The following is a 22,814-nucleotide window of genomic DNA, read 5'->3' as shown; positions in this document are numbered from 1 at the left end:
ATATTTTTTATTTATTCAAATTAATATAGAAATTATATATATGTTAAATTTTAGTATTAGACTTGCAAGTTTTAAATACTTACATGGCCCAAAAATCAAATTTGTATTACAAAAATACATCTATTCCAACTCAAAATGCAAAAAAAAAAGAAAGTTTGCTCTGCCCGTGCTCAAACCAATTGTAAACATTTTAATGAATTTTATGCTCACTTGGTTTATTTTATTAAATTAATTACTTAAATTTTAAATTATAGTGTCATGTTCAAAATATAATAATTCAAAAATGTATAATCCATGCAATGACTCTAAAACTCCAACATTTGACAATCTTGCTACATCAACTCAATGCATGAGGACAAAATGTAAATACCGTCAAACCGGGTGACTTGTAACTGGGAGGTGACTTGGAACAATTGTGTTTTTTTTTGATAACAGCGTTTAATTTTATACTAGATAAGGGAAATAAAATTCTGCCTCCACAGCAATATTTTTCGGAACGTTTTGTAAACGTTTCATTATCATCGAAAATGTGTTATCTCTTATCAATAAGCCATGTGATTCAACCATAATTTAATAAAAAAAATCCAAATTTTCAACTCCTTAATTAAGAGCTGCAAAAGTGGTATTTCAGCTTCAAAATTCAAGGTATTGTTATTTTTTAGTGAATTCCTAATGTGTTATTAGTGTTAATTGTTAAGTAGAATTAGGAAATAATATTATTTACATTTTTCAGGGTTGGTTTTATTTTCCGTAAAAAATAATTGGGTGACTTGGAACATGCCGAACTATTATAAACGAACACCCGGCAGTCGTACTTACCGAAATTTTTCTGAAGAAACTTTAGATAATGCATTGAACGAAATCCGAAATTATAGATTGACTTACCGACAGGCTTCTGATAAGTATGGAATACCAATAAGCACTTTAAGTAGGAAAAAAAACCAACTAAATCTTAATCCCCACGGTGGCCAAACAGCTTTAACTTCCACTGAAGAAGGTAATATTGTAGAAACAATATTATTTGCATCTGATTGGGGTTACCCTTTTGATAGGGAAGAAGTTAAGAGATTGATCAAGTCATACTTAGATCGTTCCGGCCGAAAAATAAAAATATTTAAAAACAATAAACCTGGCGATGATTGGTACACACGTTTTGTATCCAGACATTCTGGTCTTTTGAAACCTAGACTTTCCGAGAATATCAAAAGATCACGAGCTGCTGTCTCAAGAACTACTATCAATGAATATTTTAATAACCTTGAATTAAGTTTAGAAAATGTACCACCGCAAAACATCATTAACTACGATGAGACAAATTTTATAGATGATCCGGGTAGAACAAAAGTTTTAGTGAGAAAAAAAAATAAACATGCTGATTCAATTATGGATTCTACAAAGTCTGCTACATCGGTTATGTTTGCTATCGATGCATCTGGTGTTATGCTTCCTCCATATGTTGTATACAAATCCCTCCAGATGTGGGAACCTTGGACATTAGGAGGGCCAGAAGGGTGCAGATACAACAGATCACCCTCTGGGTGGTTTGATCAACCAATATTTGAAGAATGGTTTCAAACTTTAGTTATTCCACATTGCCGTCGTTTGGTTGGAACTAAAGTTATTATTGGAGACAACTTGGCAAGTCACATTTCGGTGAATATTGTTAAGCTCTGTAAGCAACATGATATTAAATTTATATTTCTGCCCCCAAACAGCACACACCTGACTCAACCATTGGATGTGTGTTGTTTTCGGCCTATGAAAATAGCATGGCGTAAAGTTTTGAAGATGCATAAATTAAAAAGAAAAGGACCACTTACAAAAGATGTGTTTCCAAGTATACTAAAAAAAACATTAGAAAAACTTGAAATTTCTCAATCTGATAATATTAAATCTGGATTTAAAGCTACTGGCATATACCCGTTAGACCGAGAAAAGGTATTAAATAAATTACCAGACGATCCAAACTCATCCACAAGCTCTTCTATTATTCCACAAGTACTTCACGATTTATTTAAAGAAACAAGATTTGGTTCTAACGATGGACCAGCAAAGAAATGCAGAAGAAAAAGATTTAATATAGAGCCAGGTCGGAGTGTAACCGAAGCTAATATGTTTAATGAAGAAGAAGTCCGAGACACAGAAGGTTATAATGAAGAAGAATTAAACACAGATACCACTGAAATTAACACTAATGTGACTGAACTAAATAAAAATAATGAAAATAACTATGAGACTGAAGAAATTTATGAGACTGAAGAAATTAATGAGACTGAAGAAATTAATGAGACTGAAAAAAATGATGAGACTGTAAATATTAATAACCTAATAATTGATGATTTTGTTAAGGTAAAATTTGAAACTGTAAGAGGCAACTTTGAAGAATATGTAGGACAAATTACTGAAATAGAGGAGGATAATTTACTGTGCCGGTTCCTTAGAAAGAGCCAAAGTATGAGAGGATGTTTTTCTTTTCCTTTCATAATAGATGAAGCATATGTTGGAAAAGACCAAGTTATAAAAAAATTAAAGGTCATAAAAGAAAGAAGAGGCAACTATCAGTTTGAATAAAAATTAGTTCCTTATCTACTGTAAAAATTTAAATTGTTAAGTTTTAAAATCAATAACATTAATTTTTGGTTACCTATTGTTAAATTGTTTTTTGTTATAAATATTAAATTGTAAGGTTCAAAAAAGAAATACTTATGTTGTATCTATTGTTTTACAAGTCAGTTTAAACTGTTTTATTTTTTGTTGTATATAAAGTTTAATTTTATTAATATGTTTGTTAAATTTATTTTGTGAGCAAAGACTGCAACTTATAAGAAAAAGTATTATTTTGTAATAAACAGTTTTAAAAAAATGTTAAATTGTTTTTAAATTAATAAAAATATGGTTTTTGGTTATTGTTATATTGTTTTTTGTTATAAATATTAAATTTTAAGGTTCAAAAAAGAAATACTTATGTTGTATCTATTGTTTTACAAGTCAGTTTAAACTGTTTTATTTTTTGTTGTATATAAAGTTTAATTTTATTAATATGTTTGTTAAATTTATTTTGTGAGCAAAGACTGCAACTTATAAGAAAAAGTATTATTTTGTAATAAACAGTTTTAAAAAAATGTTAAATTGTTTTTAAATTAATAAAAATATGGTTTTAAACACTTTTTTTTTTTTAAAAATAATTGTAGAGTTCCAAGTGACCTTCCACAAATCATTAAATGCAATCTGCATTTGAAAAAATGTATGTTCCAAGTCACCCAACACCCCAGGTGACTTGGAACAAGCACTTTTTATTTTTTTTTTATCTTAATTTACTCAAAAACTTTATTTTTTTTTTACTTAATCTATTCCTTGGAGGTGTGCGACACTGCATGATTTTTTACAGAACCTAATTATCAATAATGAATGTATTACAGTAGTTAAAAGGTCAAAATCGTTCCAAGTCACCCTGATTGACGGTAATCACAACTTTCATTTTACTTATCTAATATAATAATACCTATTATGTATTTCAAATAATTAGTATTATACAATATATACATTTCATTTTAGCACCAGATATGTTTTGCGACCAAGATATTTTCAACACCAGTAATATTTCTAATTTAAGTGAACTCGACAAAAGTAATTTTTATTATAATTGATGGTTGTATAATAGTATTATAATTTATAATAATATAATAATTAAATAATTTATGTATCTTTGTTCTAGATTTAACCAATGAGAATTTAGATGACAGCTTACTTTCCAACTTAAGTACGGAATTAACTAAAATTGATTCACTATTTCCAACACAATTCATACAGATTTCTAATCAGCGTTCCACTATAAAAAGTAATTTATTGTAGCTATTGTGACAGAATTGTTTTTAGAATTGTAATGATATAAAATGTATAGTAGTATTAAGGCTTGTACAAGTAAACATTGACCCACAGTTTTAGTACAGTGGATTCCGCCTAATGTGGAATACTAGTATATTTGTATAGTACAACTGTTATTATCAGTGGCGCCGAGGTTCATTTCTAATCATGTTGCGAAATTATACATTTTTTATACAGACACCCACCACCTAAATTTGTTTTATAGACCTACCATGGGTGACCGGGGGGGGGGGGGTGTAAGACCCCCCCTAGAATAATGTTATTCCCACAGTAATTGGTAAAATTAAAAAAGAATAATGTAAAACAATAATACCTAATTGTAATAATGACGTAACATAAGAATGTACTATAAATAAAATGTATAAAAAAATTATGATTTATTTTTTAAATTAATTTTACTCCCCCCTAGAAAAATGTCTAAGGACGCCCATGAGACCCACATGTATAACATCTTCATATATTTACTAATTATAGCTAGTTGGACAAGCTAAAATTGTTGACCTTGGATTGCATGGTATTACTTTAGATTTTGGAGAGTTAAGCCATTTATATAAGTGTAATGTATTCAACAGATACTTTATTTGGACCACAAAAAAATATATTTTAGATGTAGTTAACAATAAAAATAATATATTTTAGATTTAATAATAGAATATAAATTATTAAATTCTTATTAGAACATTAGATACTTTTCGACAAAAAGTACATTATTATTAAAATTTTTAATAATTAAGTTAAAGCTTTTAATAATAATGTACTTTTTGTCGAAAAGTATTGTGTAATTCTTTCAGTGTTTGGTTCACAGTCTTGCTCACAAGTAATTTTCATTAAATTTTCTAATCTGTCTTCCGTCATTGTACTTCTTAATTTGGTTTTAACAAGTTTTAACTTAGAGAATGATCGCTCGACACTGCAGCTAGATACCGGTAATGTTACAGCAATTTGTAGCAATGTATATAGACTTGGAAATACACTTCTTAACTCAAGTATACAAAATAACTGAAATAACTTGTTCATACTTCCTGAGTTTTCTATATTTGTTCTATCACTGATAGAATTTATCTATTCACTTGATATTGAATAGTTGTGCTAATATCTTTGGCTATACATTCTATTAGTTGATTCTGCCTTTCCCAACTAATAAAAGATAATTCTTGTCTGCCTTTAGACTGTAACTTTGTAATATGTTCTGAAAGGGAAACAGAATTTTTGGACATTAAAGTAATCAAATCCTTGAAATTCCCTCTTGATAATGGGGTTGACCATTGTTCGTTATGTCCTCGAAAACCTAAGTTATGTCGAGCCAAAAAAAGGACAACGTCAATAAGTTCTGATACAATTTGTCTGTTTGTTGCAATCTGTATTTTTCTTTGATATTCAATGCTTGGAAGTAATGGTACACAATGATTTTTTATTTTAACTTTAATTGTTGCTGTGATATGTTCAGAGGATAACTCATGTTTGTTTATACGACTAACTCCATTAATCCAGTTTGAAAATCCTATTTTTGTCCAAGACTTAATTGCTATGCTACGTGTATTTACACTGTATAACATACAATGCAAACAAAATATTTTGTTTTCACTGATGGAGTATGACAACCAGTCTCGCTGTATTTTACTTCCATCTGGTAAAAATCTTGTATACCATAAATGGCTAAAGTGACGTCCATGGTTATCTATTGGAAAAGATTTACCAGAAACATGTTCTGGCAAAGGCTGACATGGGCCTAACTTCAAAATAAAGTTTTTTTGTTCAGGAGTAATTCGATTCATTCTGGCATAATGTATTGGATCATTATCTTCACTTGTATTTAATAACTCGTGTTGATTGTTAGAAAACAGCATGTCCGTCTCAGTTTGTTCATTTTGAAATGACAATTCAGTAGTTCCAACTACAGGATCTATAATAAAATTATGTTTTTAAATTTAAACTATTCCTAAAATGATTTTTATTAAACCATACATTTAACTTAAATACCATGAATAAAAATTACAATTTATCAGTTATCTTACCAGAAGTAATATCTTTAATTTCATCTGTATCACTGTTGTCCAAAATATTCAGTCGTTTAGAAGTTATAATATCCTCTACAATTAAAAAACAATAATACTGAATATAATAAAACACTAACTTGTTTTTTATTAAGAAATTAATTTCAAGTTAAAAATAAGAAAGTAGGCCCTTGGAGGTTATTTTAAATTTTCTGTTTTACTATTAATTAATATGACGTGTACTCTCTTTGTTTTACCTATAATAACATAAATGCAGCCACCATCAGAATTTAAATTATTTTGTTATTTAGAAACATTTTCAATTTTACAAAAATTAAAAGAACAAACATTTGTTTAACTATGTATTGGTCATTTTATAAATGAAAGCATTAATTAGATTAGGTTTGATTGGATTTTTAACACAAAATTTATAAACAGATATAAAAATGATGTAGGCATTATACATTATTATTTTTTTTACAAAATACTTTTATTAATAAAATAATAAATAATTTATTAATATATTAAAAGTGTGATATTTATGCCTATAACATTTATTATATACCTATACTGGCTATACTAACATGATGTATCTCTCTATTCAAGCTGATTAATTATCAAAAATATCAAATAATACTCACTTATTTCACATAGGTTTGCAGGATCAATATCAGTGATAGCCAAAGTATTGTCACTGGTTTGTTCTATAAAAATATTATTTTTCTTATAATTTTATTTATAAATTTTAAAAGTACCACAATTTGATAATTAAATAATAAACTTCAGAAAAAATTTATCAAATTTGACAAATATACATTTTTATAGACATTTTATAGCACTATTTATATTAAAATGTATATTTTACTAGCCATATTAAAATATATATCAAATAATACTCACTTATTTCACATAGGTTTGCAGGATCAATATCAGTGATAGCCAAAGTATTGTCACTGGTTTGTTCTATAAAAATATTACTTTTCTTATAATTTTATTTAAAATTAACTTTTAAAGCTATTTTAACAAATTTAAAAGTAAAATTAATGGTTAAATATTAACAACTAGACCAGATTTCCCTTAAACCTTTGAATATAAATGTAATATTTGATGACTAGTTGTATCACAGAATAATATATATATATTATTCTGTGGTTGTATAGGTTTCTATATGTAGTAATGTTTTTATACATGTTTTAGTGTTAACAGTTTATTTAAAAAAATAATTGTATAATATTTTTAACTAGTTGGCATAGACCTTAATACTTTATACTAATATATTAAGTAGGTACTGACTATTTAAGACTAATTATTAATCAACTATAAAGTGAATAAGTAGGTATTAAAAATAAAGTAACATACCTGTTCTTCTTGTTGGCAAAGGATGTGTTGTTGATGGAGTATTGACTGGTGGTTTAAAAAATGATGTTATTGTAGTATTTGTGACACTAGTATAATTACAATTAGAAATTTTCCTTTTTTTACCACATGACAGTAAATGCCGAGACCAATTGGTCTTATTTAATTCACCACGAATTTTCCCGCAAGCACAAGAATTCATTTTGAAAATTCAACAAACGATAAACAATATTCACGAATATTCACTGATACAGACCACATTCAGATACGAAAGATACGATTACTATTAAAGTATTAAATTTAATAGCTCGTAGTTCTTAGCCTCCATTGTAATATTATAATATTATCGCAATTTATTATATTATTAGTTGTACGCCGTCAAAAGTATCTGAGAAATTTTTCAGCAGAATCCAAAGAACTTTTTGAGGCAGAACGAAAGAGATGCAAACAAATTATACAGAGGGAAAAAAGGAAGTATATGAACGAGATCATACATAACACAGAGCAGGACTACACACAAGGCAGAGTCCGAAATTTCTTTACAGCAATAAAAAGACACCAAAAGTACAACCCAACATTAAAAGCCATAAGAGATAAACATAATAGAATATTATTGGACACGTAAATGAAAGCATCGAGGTGGCAAGAGTATTTCGGAGAGTTGTTGAATGGAGAGATACCAGTCACACCAATACCAGCATGGGAAGATCAGAGAGCGGAACAAGAAGTTAAGGATATATCATTAGATGAAACATTAAGCGCCATAAACCGACTGAAAAACTGGAAAGCTCCCGGGTCAGACGGGATACCAGCTGAACTTATAAAGTATGGTGGCCTAGAACTACACAAAACGATCTATGAATTATGCAGTCGAATATGGAATGAGGAACTAATACCTGAAGAATGGAACAAGGCTATAGTCATCCCGATACATAAGAAAGGAGACAAGATGAACTGCAACAACTATAGGGGGATATCGTTACTAAATACAGTATATAAAGTTTTCTCAAAAATCTTATTAAGACGACTAGAACCACTGGCTGAAGAGTGTATAGGGAACTATCAGTGTGGCTTTCGGAAAGGCAAATCCACAATAGACCAGCTCGCAACTATAGAGCAGCTTCTAGAAAAGAAGTATGAGTACAGACAAAACATATGGCAAGTATTTGTGGATTTCAAAAAAGCCTATGATAGCATACATCGTGACAGCTTGTACAATATAATGTATGAGTTCGGCTTTCCTAGGAAACTCATATCACTGACAAAAATGTGTATGACCGGAACAAGATATCAAGTTAGAGTGGATTGTACACTGTCCGAAGAATTTGAAGTGATAACAGGGCTCAAGCAGGGTGACGCACTATCGCCAATACTTTTCAACATAGCATTAGAAAAAGTAATACGCAGTGTACAGAGTAATAAACTCGGAATTAATATTGACAAAACCACGCTAGATGTACTAGGCTTTGCAGACGATCTGAATTTAGTAGGTGAAAATAAGGAAATGATTGTGCGAAATACCAAAACACTCATACAGGAAGCAAAAAAGATTGGCCTAGAAATAAATGAGGAGAAAACAAAAGTAATGGAAACGTTGCCTGAAAAAGATGAGGAAGACCTTAAAGTAGACAATTACGTATTCGAGAAAGCACATAGCTTTAAATACCTAGGTGTAACAATCACCGGTAACAATGACTGGAACATTGAAATAACTAGTCGCTTACTCAAAGCGGAAAGGACCTTTTTCTCACTAATAAAATTTTTTAAATCGAAACTATTCTCTAAAGGAACAAAATTACGTCTGTATATGTGTATTGTAAGACCAACGCTAACCTATGGGTGTGAAGTATGGCCGACGACAGTACAAATTGAACAAAAACTCAGAAGTTTTGAGAATAGAGTTTTAAGAACAATATGTGGACCGTTTTTTGATACCGAAGAAAACAGGTGGCGTAGAAGAAAAAACAAAGAATTAAGAGAAATCACCAAAGTACCTCCCATAACAAGTTATATAAAGGGACAGAGAATACAATGGTTTGGACACGCTATGAGACGAGAGAAAATAAACGAAGTCAGAGCAGCAATTGAATACAAGCCAACAGGCAGAAGACCCAGAGGCAGACCAAAGAAACGATGGATGGATGGAGTACAACAAGATCTAGAGAGGTTAGAAGTAACAGAATGGGAGGAAATGATACAAGATCGTGATTATTGGAGAGCAGTGACGGTGGCAGCCAAAACTCTTACAGAGTTGTGAAGGCACAGAAAGAAGAAGAAGAAGATTAGTTGTACGCCTATATATTTATACTTCCTTGTAAAATAATTGAGTATAAATAGATATTTTGGGATATGGTATTATAGTTTATTATTTATAAAGATAATAAAACTGGTTACACACCACACGGCACACGAGCACGGAGCGCGAGTCCACGTTATTAGTATTGACTTAATAATCGTCCAAAATCCAAAATAGAACACACGTATTCTGATATTCATAATTCTAATTCTAATTATTTCACTGTGAGAATGTCAGTGTAATATATTTTGTTTCTCTCTTAGACCCAAGCGTAACATAAAATATATAATGCTTTAGCGTAAAATTGTTTTTATTATTTTTAAGTAATTTTAGAGTAAAATCACCGATTTCAAAAATTATAGAGGATAATATTTTTGAAGGCGTAATATATCGGTTTTGTATTTTATTATTATTGGACTTCGTATTCGATTTTCGAAATAAAAATAAAAAATGTAAATATAAACGATTTTCAAATTGTTTTGTGACAATATTCAGACAAATCAAATCGATATAACATACCATCCCTCAAAAAAATTATTCTCTATAATTTTTACAATGGGTAATTTTACTTTTAGATTACTCAAAAACATAAAAGAAATGAGCGTTTTGTCTATGGTGCACGTATGCTAGAGAGAAAAAACAATTCTCTTTGATTTAATGTCCAACATGCAACGATTCTGGACGGCGGACGCAATGAACAAAACGAACAATTCTAAACCGTGTTCATTACCCACTATTGTGACTTTCTGTGATCTATATAAAATATATCCCACTATCCCAGTGTGGCTGTACTCAATAGTTATTACTCTTGAGTCTTAAATATATTACATGATATACCAATTAGGTATTATCTTTAAGTCTAACATTTACGGGAACCACCACCCACCCAAAGCATGTGTTGCGGTCGCAACACTTGGACATAGGACTCGGCGCCACTGGTTATTATTATGTATTTAATCCAAAATTTGTTTGTAGGTTCAGATGTAATGAGTCATGCAGAAAATGATAATTTTGAATTAGATAATGTGATATTAGACAATAATAAAACATTTTTATCAAAAAACAAAAGCCATGAATTGGTTGAGACTAGAAGTCAATGTAAACGTATGTTTAATATATATTACAACAATAATAACACTAGCACAATATTTTAGATTCTGAACGGAGTGATGAATGTATTGATTTTATAATGATGTGTGGTTTTTTTTTTATATTAACTGAATTATTATTAAAATTAACTGCATAGGACATTTGTCATTAGTATACTTTTCTTTTTAAACCTAAGAATATAATAGTTGACTATATTTTTATTTTTGTAGATTATTGGGTTTTAGTTTTATCTTTATTATTATCTTTTTTACATTTAGTTGGTTCTAAATTTATTGTTCCAATGGTGGAATTTTGTTAGGTTCTATTTTTACTAAGGTGCTCAATTTTCTATAATTATATTATTATAATATATTATTTTTATGAATATATTTTTTTAAACCATGTTTTCAGATGATTTGTCTGTTCTCGAAGATTTAGCTGAAGTAAAGGTAAAAGTTCAAAAACTTTTGATGAATCAAAACGCCATTTTAAACAAGTTGGATAAATTACTAACAAATGATCGTTCAGTTGATAATTGCCTGCCCAATATTACATCAATACAAATTGATGAATTTGAAATACACTTCAATGAACATTTTCCTTTAAAAGAATTAACACAATTTAATCATATTAATGAGATTTTAAACAATAAGGCATACTACACTCTTATGGTAAATATTATTTTGTATGTACATATTATGGTGTTCATGCACAATAATATGTTCATTCGATATTATTAACTAAGATTTAATCAATTTTCAGAAAAAGAAACTATCAATGTATGGTGGTTCAAGCATCAATGATGTTACCTGTCATATTCTAATAAGACTTTTAAGCAACAAAATATCAACATCTATTACATTTACTGGTAATAAAGGAAAAAAAACAGGGTTTGCCAGTACCAACTATTTTAAAGTGTTACTAGGTATGTTAACCTATATTAATCTATCTACAATATTACCAACTTTATTGCATTAAAATAATTATATTTTATACCAGGGCTTCAAACCGTAATGATTTTTTGTGGTTAATGGTTTTAGTTCGTCTACTATTCTTTTCGGTTTTAAAAACCGGTTAACATTGGTTTCATATTTTATAGTTTTTAAAATTAATAAAACCGGTTAATTTTGTTCTTTTAAAAATATAGGTATATAATTTTTTTTTATATAACAACTTTATAGGTAGGTACCTCAACCCCCGACGGAACTCACCTTGACGTGGTGGGGGGGCTCACAGGCCATTCACTTGGTCGGTGCTAAGCGGTTCCATCTACAGCGCCGGCGCTGACCTTCACTGGTTGGCACCAGCAGGTCTTGTCCACCTGCTAACATCAGCAAACGGACACGAACGGAAACCGGAAATCCACCATCAGGGGAGTGATCGACCCCTGTTGTCCCGGAAGATCAGGCCAACCAACGGAACAAGGACAGACGACGCGAGGCTGGCGTCGTCAGTGGCGGCAAAGTCACAAACCCAAACATGATGATGAACGAAAACATAAGCACTGAGTCTCGTCGTGAGGCCCTCCTACCGGGAGTGCCCAGCATGGCCCTCTCATCCGGCAAATTTACTGCTGAGACAGTCGTGTCCTCGGACACGCATCGGAACTATGGCCCAGACGGAGAATTGATCGAGAACAAACACGCGACGACTGCTACAACCTGTTCAACCAGCACCAGTGCTGAAACTACTAGGCGGCAAGCCACGCAGGGGGAGCTTGATGGGGAAGAGAAACTGCGGGAGGCTATCAAGGCGCTGAGAAGAAGGATGATCGCGCAGGACGGTGTGTTGGCTAGCGTATTCGAACGGGCTGCTCATCTGGAAGTTGCTTCCGTCAAGACACACAGTCCAGTCGTTGCCTCAGCCATCCATGGCCTGTTGGAGGTCATCAGTGAAGAAAAAGAGAGTGAACAGAGCCTTAAACGTTGTGCTGTACGAATCGCAATCACGAGAAACGGCTCCCAAAACGACTACGAAAAAGGTACAACAAAAATACGTAGGAACCCAGACATACAAGGCACGACAGCCGGACGCAGGAACTCAAACCCACGATCCAGCTGTTCCACACCCGGAGCGTAAGAGGACGCAAAAAAATGTCGGTACGGATACTCCTTGCTGGTGGGAGACCATTTCCTCACGTATCCACGGGGTGTCAAATTCGCCGATTACCCAAATGCCCGACACACAGAAGAAGTCCAGGAGGAACAAAAATAAACAGCAACGGTGTGCCCAAGTTGTGGCCAAAAGAACCGCACCTGCAGTTGACGAGGGAGAATTCAAGGTGGTTCAGGGCAAGAAGGCAACAAGAAAAGCCAAACCGGACGCTCCGTCATCCAAGCTGGAACGGACACGTCCACCGACGACGACAGACAGCAGAAAGCGGAGGCGCCCTCCCAAAACACAGGCGGTGGTCCTGTAGAAGCCGGCGAACTTTTCGTATGCAGACGCGGTGAAGGAAATTAAAGAAGCAATTCGGAAAGAGCCTTTCGAGTTCGAGATTTCCACCAGGAGAGCCAAGTCGGGAGGTCTCATTCTCGAAACCCACACCAAAGAGCACGCTGACAACCTCGCTGGTGCGCTCAGACGTCAGTATGGCGACTCCAGGAACATCAGGCGTCCCTCCCCGAGCGTAGCCCTGTTGCTCATTGGCATTGAAGACTCCATCGACGAAGAGGAACTGTTGCGGACGCTTGCGGCACACGATGCTGAGTAAGTTGATTCCAATCAACAACGTAAGGATTCGTGAGGGAACAAATGGAGTTAGAACGGCCATAACTAGGGTCCCACTGGCACCCGGGCTCAAACTAGCTCGTCTCAAAAAGCTCAGGGTAGGTTGAGCTGCATGCCGCATCAGGGAGCTCGTGCAGAAACAAGGCTGCGCAAAGTGTTCTGCCCCCGGCCATACGGCCGGCGAGTGCAAAGCTGAAGAGACCAGGAGTTGCTTCAGATGCAAGGCGATGGGTCATCTGATAGCATCCTGCACACTCCAGCGTCAGGATGTGAAGTCCGGAGGGTCGGACCGAGGCCAGAGCACCGAAGCACCGGCCAAGCCACCATCATCCCAGTCATGCCTGTAGCGGCAGACCCAACACCGGGGATTAAGGTTCTGCAGGTGAACCTTAATCACTGCTGGTCAGCTCAGCAGCTACTCCTGCAAACAATCGCGGAGTTAAACGTCGACGTCGTCCTTGTCAGCGACTATTATCGCCCGTTAGGGCACCCACCGCTATGGATCGATAGCGCTGACAGCAAATGCGCAGTCTTCGTTCCGAACAGATCAGCGGTCACCGTCTCGGATCACGGCTCTGGCGAAGGCTACGCCTGGGCTATGGTGGGTGATATACTGATATACAGCTGCTATTGTACACCGAACTGTACCATCGAAGAGTTCGACAACTTTCTCAGTGGTCTCGAGACATCGGTCAAACACCTACCCGTCGCGTGGTTTGACATCATCGTCGCAGGCGACTTTAACTCGCACTCCGCTGAGTGGGGCTCCTCGACAGAGGACGCCAGAGGATCACTGCTGTCCGGCTTCGCCTCGGCGTTAAACCTAACGGTGTGCAACGAAGGCTCCGTCCCAACGTATAGACGAGTGAACGCCACATCTGTGATCGACGTGACCCTCGCTCGATCTTCGGACAACCGACCGCTAGTGCGAATTTAGTCCGTACTAAAGCAGCGACCACAAATACATCGTCTACACGGCGCACAAACCAGGGCAAGCTAGACATCCGACAGAAGTGGCCCGGCCAGGCGGATGGTCGGTGAAGAAACTATCCCCAGCAGCCATCAACGATCACTGGGACCACGTCGGCACACCCCCTACCCTTCCGCCACACGCTTCCACGGAGGAACATGCGGATCGCCTCCAAGATATTCTGACACAGGCCTGCAACGCAGCAATGCCAGTCAGATCTGCGGTCAGAGGAAAGAAGGCAGTTCATTGGTGGAGCAAAGAAATCGCGGACTTGCGCAAAGCGGCCATAACTGCGCGCAGGAGCTACCAGCGCGCGGGTCGCAGGGCAAACTCCAACAGCCGCGAAGATTCGTTCCAAGCGTACAACCAGGCCAGGACAGGAAGGTGCTGAGGATCGCCATAAGAAAGGCGCAGGACGGAACTGTGAGGCTCGGTGGACATCGACCCCTGGGGGGTGCCGTACAGACTCGTCACAAAACGGCTTGGCCGTCGACTTCCTGTCATCGAAGAACCCACGCTGACAAACGTCGTGAGAGGACTCTTCCCCATACCACCTGCAGTGGACTGGGGCCAAGTTCCCCTACAGTCCCCACCACGATCATCGATTACTACGAGGAGTCGACTCTACTGTTTACAGTGGACGTGCTGAACGAAGCTGTTAGGAAGCTACCCTCGGGTAAGGCGCCGGGTCCCGACTTTATCCCCAATGAAGTGATCAAGTTGGCGGCTAAACGAAGCCCAAAGACGTTTCTCGAAACCTACAACGCCTGCTTGATTGACGGACAGTTCCCCCGGAGATGGAAGCGCGCCAAGTTAGTGCTACTGCACAAGGGCGCGGGAAAATCGGTGGATCAGCCCTCGAGCTTCCGACCAATCAGCCTGCTTGACGGCGGTGGCAAATTACTGGAGCGGCTCCTGCTGTGCCGTCTCGAAGCTCACATAGAGAGAGCCGGAGCTCTTAGCAAACTCCAATTCGGCTTTAGACGATTCCGCTCGACCATTGACGCCATCGAAGAGCTTTTGATGACGGCACGCGCCGCGAACAGTGGCGCCGTCCAATATAGGCAACTCTGCGCGGAGGTGACGATTGACGTCAAGAATGCGTTTAACACGGCACCCTGGGGACTAATCGACGAAGCACTACAAAAAGCCTACGTCCCTGGCTACCTGATAGGCATCCTCAGGTCCTATATGGAGGATCGGAAACTGTTGTATGGTGGAAACCATTCCACAGACGGACCAAGTGTTGCAGTAACGTGCGAAGTCCCACAGGGGTCTGTACTCGGGCCGACGTTGTGGAACATGTTCTACGACGGCATCCTTCGCCTACCGGTCGACAAAGACGTTAAATTAATAGCTTTCGCCGACGATGTAGCGATAGTTGCGACCGCCCACAACGCCGAGCTCATTGAGCAACTCGTCAATCCAGTCCTCTCCGACGTGGCCGATTGGATGTCAACAAATGGGCTCGCCCTTGCTCCGGAGAAGTCCGAGTGCGTGATCTTGACGGGCAAGCATGCTTTTAGGTCACCCAATTTCCGCATGGACCAAACGACTCATTCCCGACCTGGCCAGATGGTGTTATCAGGGGCCGAGCCAGGTGAGTTTCCACATGGCCCAGGCACTGACTAACCATGGATGTTTCCAGAAATACCTTTGGTCAAGGAAGAGAGCACTGAGTCCAGCCTGCGTCCACTGTACGGCGGAAATCGATGACGCAGAGCACACGATTTTCCTATGTCCCTTCTGGAGCGAAGCAAGAAGCCAACTGTCTCAGTTCCTCCGTAGACAACCAAGACCCGAGGACGTCACGGACATGGTGTGCGGATCGAAACCAGAGGATCTCCCTGCGGACTCGACTCGGCGTCGAAATGTCCAAGAAGCGGCCAAAAGGATGTACATTGAATGAAATGGTAGAGAAAATCATGAGCCGAAAGGAAGAGCTGGAAAGAGGGCGACAAGGTGCCCAAATCGCGAGAGTTTAATATTGTAGTTAAGTGTTATATTGTAGGCCGAACGGCCAAAACCAGGGTGGTTAGGGGGGGAGAGGCCCTCAATTTATTTGTTCTTTTATTTTACACATCAATTAAATTATAATTACTTATTTTGTCATAATAAACGATGTGAGCGAGAAGGCAGCAATGGGCAGCCATATTTCCCTTCCCGTTTCACGATTCCAAACTGAAAAAAAAAAATGGTAGGTACCTCAAACAAATTGTTATCATGATTATGAAATAATTTACACATTTTTAAAATTTAATCTTTAATTATAATATTGTCAATATTATATAATATATAATATAATAATATACTACAAAATAAAAAATAAAAAATAAAAATAACATAATAACTCTTTTATTATAATAATAATAAAAATAATTAAATAACATAGTAACTCTTGTTAAGTAATAATAATAATAATAATAATAATAAACAAATTATGTAACTGAGCAATTAAAAAAAAACTAATTTTTAGTTGTTCCCACGGATAACCATTATATCTTCTAATATTGTCTCATCATTTTATTAATTTAATAATGATAATTAAACATACCTGATGAAAAAACTTCATTTTGCAATAGAACAGTTTCACGAGTTTCCATGGCTACACATAAAGTATTTGCTATTGTAGAATTAATTTTTTTTGTTTCAGCAAGACACTGCATCCAAATACCATAGAAGTCTCCCAATGTAATTTTATGATCTTGTAGCTTTATAGTAGCAACTTTAGCTGGTTCAAGTGAAGTTACAATTTTTGAAAAACAATCCCAATCATAAGCACTAATATTTAATTCTATAGTATCAGTATGGTCATAATAAAAAGCTTTTAAATTTATCAAACTCTTTAACATATCGTATGTAGAGTTCCATCTGGTAGGTATATCAATAAATGGTTTTCTTAACTTTAATGGTTTTATATATTTAAGAACATTTGGTGTACGTAACTTTTTTACAGCACTTCTGGCTCTACTTATTTGGTTTTGTATAGTTTGAGTTTTTAATGAAGACAGCACACACAGTTACAATGTATGTGCAGAACAACGTATAGAAGTGGTTAAATTTGGCTTGTTATCTGTATGCATATTTAATTCATTTTCAATGTTTATAATTTCATTTGAAAAATCAACTAAATCTGCTTCAATTTCACTTCCATTTTCTTCGTCAATATCTTCTTCAAGTTCATTGCCTATAAGGTCCACCATTTTTACCATATTTGCTCCATTGTCAGTTGTAACAGTATATATTTGTTCCTTGAGGATATTATACCTCTTCAGAATAGAAAAAACTTCATTTTTAAGGTTTTCTCCAGTGTGCTTAATTTTGAGCTCAACCATAGCTAAAGTTTTTAAAATCAATGCATCATCATGTATAATTTGAATATTAACTCCTAGAATAGAGCGATCATGTCTTGTTACGCAGTCCATTTTCAAAGATAAAAGTCTATTTTTTACAATGTTTGTTATCTCTTGACGAACTTTTTGTGCTGTAGGTGAAATCTGATTCCGTATGTTTTGAGAATTTATTGAAAATGTGTCATTGAATCCTTCTAAAATTGGTTCTAATAGTTTTTTAAAACCACTATCTTCTATTAATGTAAATGGACGGCCATTAATTGTAACTAATTCTACACATGCATCAATTACATTTTGTTTTGTCATTTCAATAGATATTTTTTTTTTTTACTAACATATTATTCAAATTAGTTTGTATTAAATGACTTGATTTTTCGATATCTGAGGACATTCTTAATTTTTTTACAACACGTTCATTTTGTACATTACTTTTTAATTCAATAAGTTTTGTATATTCGATAAGATGCTGACTTTTGATATGACGTTTCATATTTCCAGCATGAAACCCAACTAAAGATTCACCACATCCTTCCACATTAAGCACGATTTTTATCAATATTTTTAGAAAAATATGAGTACACCGGATTTTTTTTATGTCGACCCAAATTATGAAGGAAAAAAAATAATCGAAAGGTTGAAAATGTTTACGCGAAAACAAACTTAAACTTAACCGATCAGTGATCACAGAATAAAGTATAACGTATAACACTCGTAAAGTCATAACGAACAATATAATTGAAAATTCAAATATTTATTATCGAATAATATTATTGACGATAACTCAATAATAAAAGGCGGTGTCTTAGTTCGTGACTGCGTTATTGGTTATCATTAAAAGTGATAGCGTATTTTCTATAAATAGTGTGGTGGGAAATTAGTTGTAGCCAGACCACAGATATACACAATAACTATAATATATATATAGTTATATATATCTTTGAGGCGTGAGCCAGACTAAAATATTAATAAATCGTGGTCCGTGCATACCACTATAATTTTTCATATTATTACAAACAACAACACGACAGTCAGACCAACTTAACAAAATCTGTAAAATTAAATGTTATTATTCATAATTAAACATTTAATTTTTTCCGTTTAAGAATTAAAAATTTTTCTGGTTAACTATTTCGTTTTCGTTTTATAAAATAACTAATTGTGGTTCCGTTTTTGTTTTCGTTCGTATAAATTTTCCGATAAAACCGGTTAATAACAAAAACGGTTTTAACCGTTTTGAAGCCCTGTTTTATACACTATTTGTAAGTATATATATATAATATATTATGCAAAAAATATGGTCTGTTCGATCTAAAGCCAGCAACTTAAATATGATTTAACAGATTCTCTTGCTTTGAGTATCACATAGCCTTAGACATAAGTACTACCTGAGGGTTGACATGGCCTATATTTTTGATTGTTGCTCATTACAACAATGTTTGATCAACAAATTCTTTGGTTGAACATAGTACTTATAGTAAATTGAAATGATATTTAGGTACCTATATTTTATATCAATCTTTTTTTATTTTGTTTAAATTTCAGAAGTCGTCAGAGTCTTTTATGAATCAGCCACTGAAAATCATGTTAAACCTGCTATTCAAAGTTGGTTTAAACATGCACCTGATCGCTTATTAACTACTACACAGCCAAAAAGTGGTCTGTCTCCGTACTGATTAGTGATTACTGAGTATCTAGCGCTTACTCGTATTATTATAGTATCAATGTATAATTATTAATTATGCTATTATAATTTAAAACTGTGTAGACGTATATAATATACAAAAACACTTCGTTATAACTCCGTGTATAAAAAGCTAAGTTAAAAATAATTTCTGTAGTGACATTACATTTAGTAGGTAGGAAATGCTTAAACCTTTAAAAGACGTGGTGTGATGTGGAAACTAAGTAAAATTTAATTTTAATATTATAAATACCTACCTATGATTTAAAAATTGTATACTTTATATCTGTATAAAATATTATAGTCCGAACAATTTTATAACGTGTATTGCGCACATTTTTGATGTACTTTATGTATCTAAATAATTATTACCTAATAATAATTTTTGTTACAAACATTATTAAATAAAAATGAATAACTCTAATATAATAACATAAAACACATTACAACTCGTATGCAATAAAAAAAAATTATTAAAAACTAAAAAGTTATTAAAAAAAATTTAAAGATTATTATTTAAAAATAATAATTGTTCAGTATTTTTAACTGACAATCGATTGCGTCGGTCTGTTATAGTATATCCAGCCTTCGAAAAAGTTCTTTCGCATGGAACCGAAGATGATGGTACGCATAATCTTAAAAGCATTAATTTAAATAAATTCGGGTATATTGTTTTATGATCTTTCCACTAAATTAACGGATCCAATTTTCTGGATAATAATGGTTCGTTCATATACCTATCTATTTCTAAAATAGCTTGAGCTCTTGGCGTAGTAATAGTAGTCGTAGTAGTTACCTGTAATTTAAATAAATTAAAAATATAATATAATGGGTACATGTTTTATCAAATATTTAGTTTTAAATTCTAATTACTTGAGCATCGAAGTCTTTCCATATTTCCAAGGTTTTTTCAGGTCGGCAGTTTTCGGGTTCAGTAGTCATGGTAACATTATCATTTGAAGTTTGAAGTGTTTGATTTGATGTTATTGATGTTACGCCAAGAATTAATTTTTGATATGCCTGTTGGTATGATGTAATAGAATTAAAACCCTTTTTCTTGAACCTCGGATCTAAAATTGTTGCTTCTGTTAATATCCGTTGCATATTAATGTTTTGAAATTTTCTGTCTGCTTTGGATTCCATTTTTTCAACCATATGATAAATATTTTGAGGCAAATCTTTTTCTTGTTTTTTTATTTTTAAATGAGATATTAACATGTTAACTAAAATAAGAACTTTTGATATGGATATTTCTTTTTCACTGCTGAGTTCAATGATAACTTCATTAAACGGCTTAAAAATATCACAGTAATATTTCATAATTTCAAAATCTGATTGCAATAAATTATTAACATTGCCCATTACTGCTATTGTTGAAACTAAAGGTTCTTTTAAATCAATACATCTTTGAAACATTGCATATGTAGAATTCCAGCGCGTGGCGACATCTTGAATTAGTTTCAATGTGGGATAACCCATTTGAATTTGCGTATTTTTTAATTTAGTATACGCTTGGGAAGACCGCTTAAAAAATTCTACCACACTTTTTACCTTTTTGTGAACCTCTGAAATTTCTCCTAAGCCACTTTGTGCTATTAAATTTATACTATGAGCCAAACAAGGTAAATGACGCCACTTTGTATTTAAATTAATTGCAGCTACAATATTTGCTGCGTTGTCACTAACTGCTACTTTAATTTTTTCTTGTATTTCCCATTCAATAAAACATTTGTTCATAAAATCGGACAAGTTTACAGCTGTATGAGATTCTATAAAATTATAACAACCTAATAAATGTGTTTTTAAAATACATTCTTCCTTGTCTATGAAATGAATAGTTATTGCTACAAAACTATCGTTGTTAACCGAAGTCCAACCGTCCGTGGTAAACGCAATATGTTCGGCATTTTTAATATTAACTTTTATTTTTTGTTTTATCCTTTCTACCAATTGAGGAATAATACATTTAGAAATGGTTTTTCTTGAAGGCAATGTGTATCCCGGATTTAATAATTTAACAAATTTTTTGAATTCTTTATTCTCGACCAAGCTATACGGTTGAAACTCTTTTGCTATTACAATAGCTAATTGGTTATCAATTTGTTTTGATTTTGTAAGCGAAATTGGTTTTGATACGAACGAGTCAATTTTTGTTTGAATATTTTGAGGAATAGAATTTCGAATTTTATTTGTTTTAATATATGTACTTGTTGAAGGACGAAATATGGTAGATTCGGCTGAAATGGTACAATCCGGTTCATCAATGTCCTGCTCTGCACTAACCAAATCAACACATCGTTTTTTTTTTGCCTCATACTGTATTATATGTTTTCTTTTTAAGTGACGACTTAAATTAGCTGTTGATTCCCCTTTAAATGAATATTCAATAGAACAATAACTACATTTAGCCTTTTCATTTTCGAGTATCATAAAATGGTTCCAAACATCACTTTTTTTCTTATCCATTATAATATAATATTATGCACACAAGGTAAACTTTCAAAATGTTTTATTTGACTATATATAAATATTATAATTACCGAAATAATGTCTTTTGATTCAAGTCCAAGCCTTTAATTTACTGGTTAATATATAAAATTAACAAAAAACATAATAAAATAATCAAAGAATGTTACAAACGTGATACGTGTGAAATGAAAAGTTACTGTAATAGTAATGTTAAATGTAAAACGTGTTACTAAATAAAATGACCAAATTAATGCCTATTATTATTGTGTATTGAATAAACTAATAAACAAAAATAACGAATAATATGTTTTATAAATAAACCGTGTATTTTGCATAATTTGCCGACAGGGAACGGTCACCAAAGAGCACAGACCAAATATTTAAGGGGAATATATTTAATAACACATTCAACGCCTGTGACGCGTTTGAACACATGTTTAAATTAAATCCACGAAAATAGATATTTTTTAATTATTTTACTAGATTATATTATAATGTTATCTGTTTTATATTTGTTATTATGTGATCGTACACTATCTACAAGTTGATCGTTTGTCCATTATTTGTACACAGTATTATTCTTTATTTTCATTTATAAAATATTGTATCTAATGTTTCATATGATATTAAATATTCCCTATAATATATTATTATTCTAGAGTGATATTGAATTAGTACTTTACATAAAACTATAAATTTAGTTTAGACAAAACAGTATTTAAAAAATAGAACTTTCTTCTTTTAAGCCTCTGACGCGTTTACGCGTCAGAGGCATTTTACAAGTGGCTCTCCGGTAGAATTGGACATGACGCGTAAACGCGTTGCCGGCAATCGGCATTACACATATAATTTTGAATGACGCGTAAACGCGTCGCCGGCGTTGAATTTTCAATTTGAATGTGTAAAGTAGTAAGTACTTATAGTTCCATAATATTTTAATCTATGATTACCTATATTACTGTTAAGTCATAGATATAATATATGATATATT

General features: G+C 33.9%; 3 protein-coding genes across 3 annotated transcripts; 2 read left to right on the top strand and 1 right to left on the bottom strand.

The window, feature by feature from the left end:
* Positions 1 to 556: 556 nt before the first annotated feature.
* Positions 557 to 2,571, top strand: LOC132925525 (uncharacterized). The gene is made up of 3 exons (XM_060989917.1): positions 557 to 645; positions 734 to 1,837; positions 1,907 to 2,571. Exons 2-3 carry the CDS (start codon positions 778 to 780, stop codon positions 2,569 to 2,571), a joined length of 1,725 nt encoding a protein of 574 aa, XP_060845900.1. The 5' UTR covers positions 557 to 645; positions 734 to 777.
* Positions 2,572 to 3,563: 992 nt separating this feature from the next.
* Positions 3,564 to 19,346, top strand: LOC132925524 (uncharacterized). Its single transcript, XM_060989916.1, has 6 exons — positions 3,564 to 3,627; positions 3,716 to 3,838; positions 10,507 to 10,635; positions 11,032 to 11,291; positions 11,383 to 11,545; positions 19,216 to 19,346. Exons 1-6 carry the CDS (start codon positions 3,564 to 3,566, stop codon positions 19,344 to 19,346), a joined length of 870 nt encoding a protein of 289 aa, XP_060845899.1.
* A 696-nt stretch (positions 19,347 to 20,042) lies between these two features.
* On the bottom strand, positions 20,043 to 22,598 carry LOC132925523 (E3 SUMO-protein ligase ZBED1-like). Its single transcript, XM_060989915.1, has 5 exons — positions 22,556 to 22,598; positions 21,232 to 21,627; positions 20,708 to 21,123; positions 20,228 to 20,647; positions 20,043 to 20,150 (listed from the first exon to the last, which is right to left on the bottom strand). The coding sequence occupies exons 1-5, from the start codon at positions 22,596 to 22,598 to the stop codon at positions 20,043 to 20,045; spliced, it is 1,383 nt and encodes a 460-aa protein (XP_060845898.1).
* Between the last annotated feature and the right edge of the window lie 216 nt (positions 22,599 to 22,814).

The sequence above is a fragment of the Rhopalosiphum padi genome, chromosome 3 (genome assembly GCF_020882245.1).
Source record: "Rhopalosiphum padi isolate XX-2018 chromosome 3, ASM2088224v1, whole genome shotgun sequence".
Taxonomy (NCBI): domain Eukaryota; kingdom Metazoa; phylum Arthropoda; class Insecta; order Hemiptera; family Aphididae; genus Rhopalosiphum; species Rhopalosiphum padi.
The sequence above is the reverse complement of the archived record's forward strand: the minus strand, read 5'-3'. Positions and strand labels throughout refer to the sequence as shown.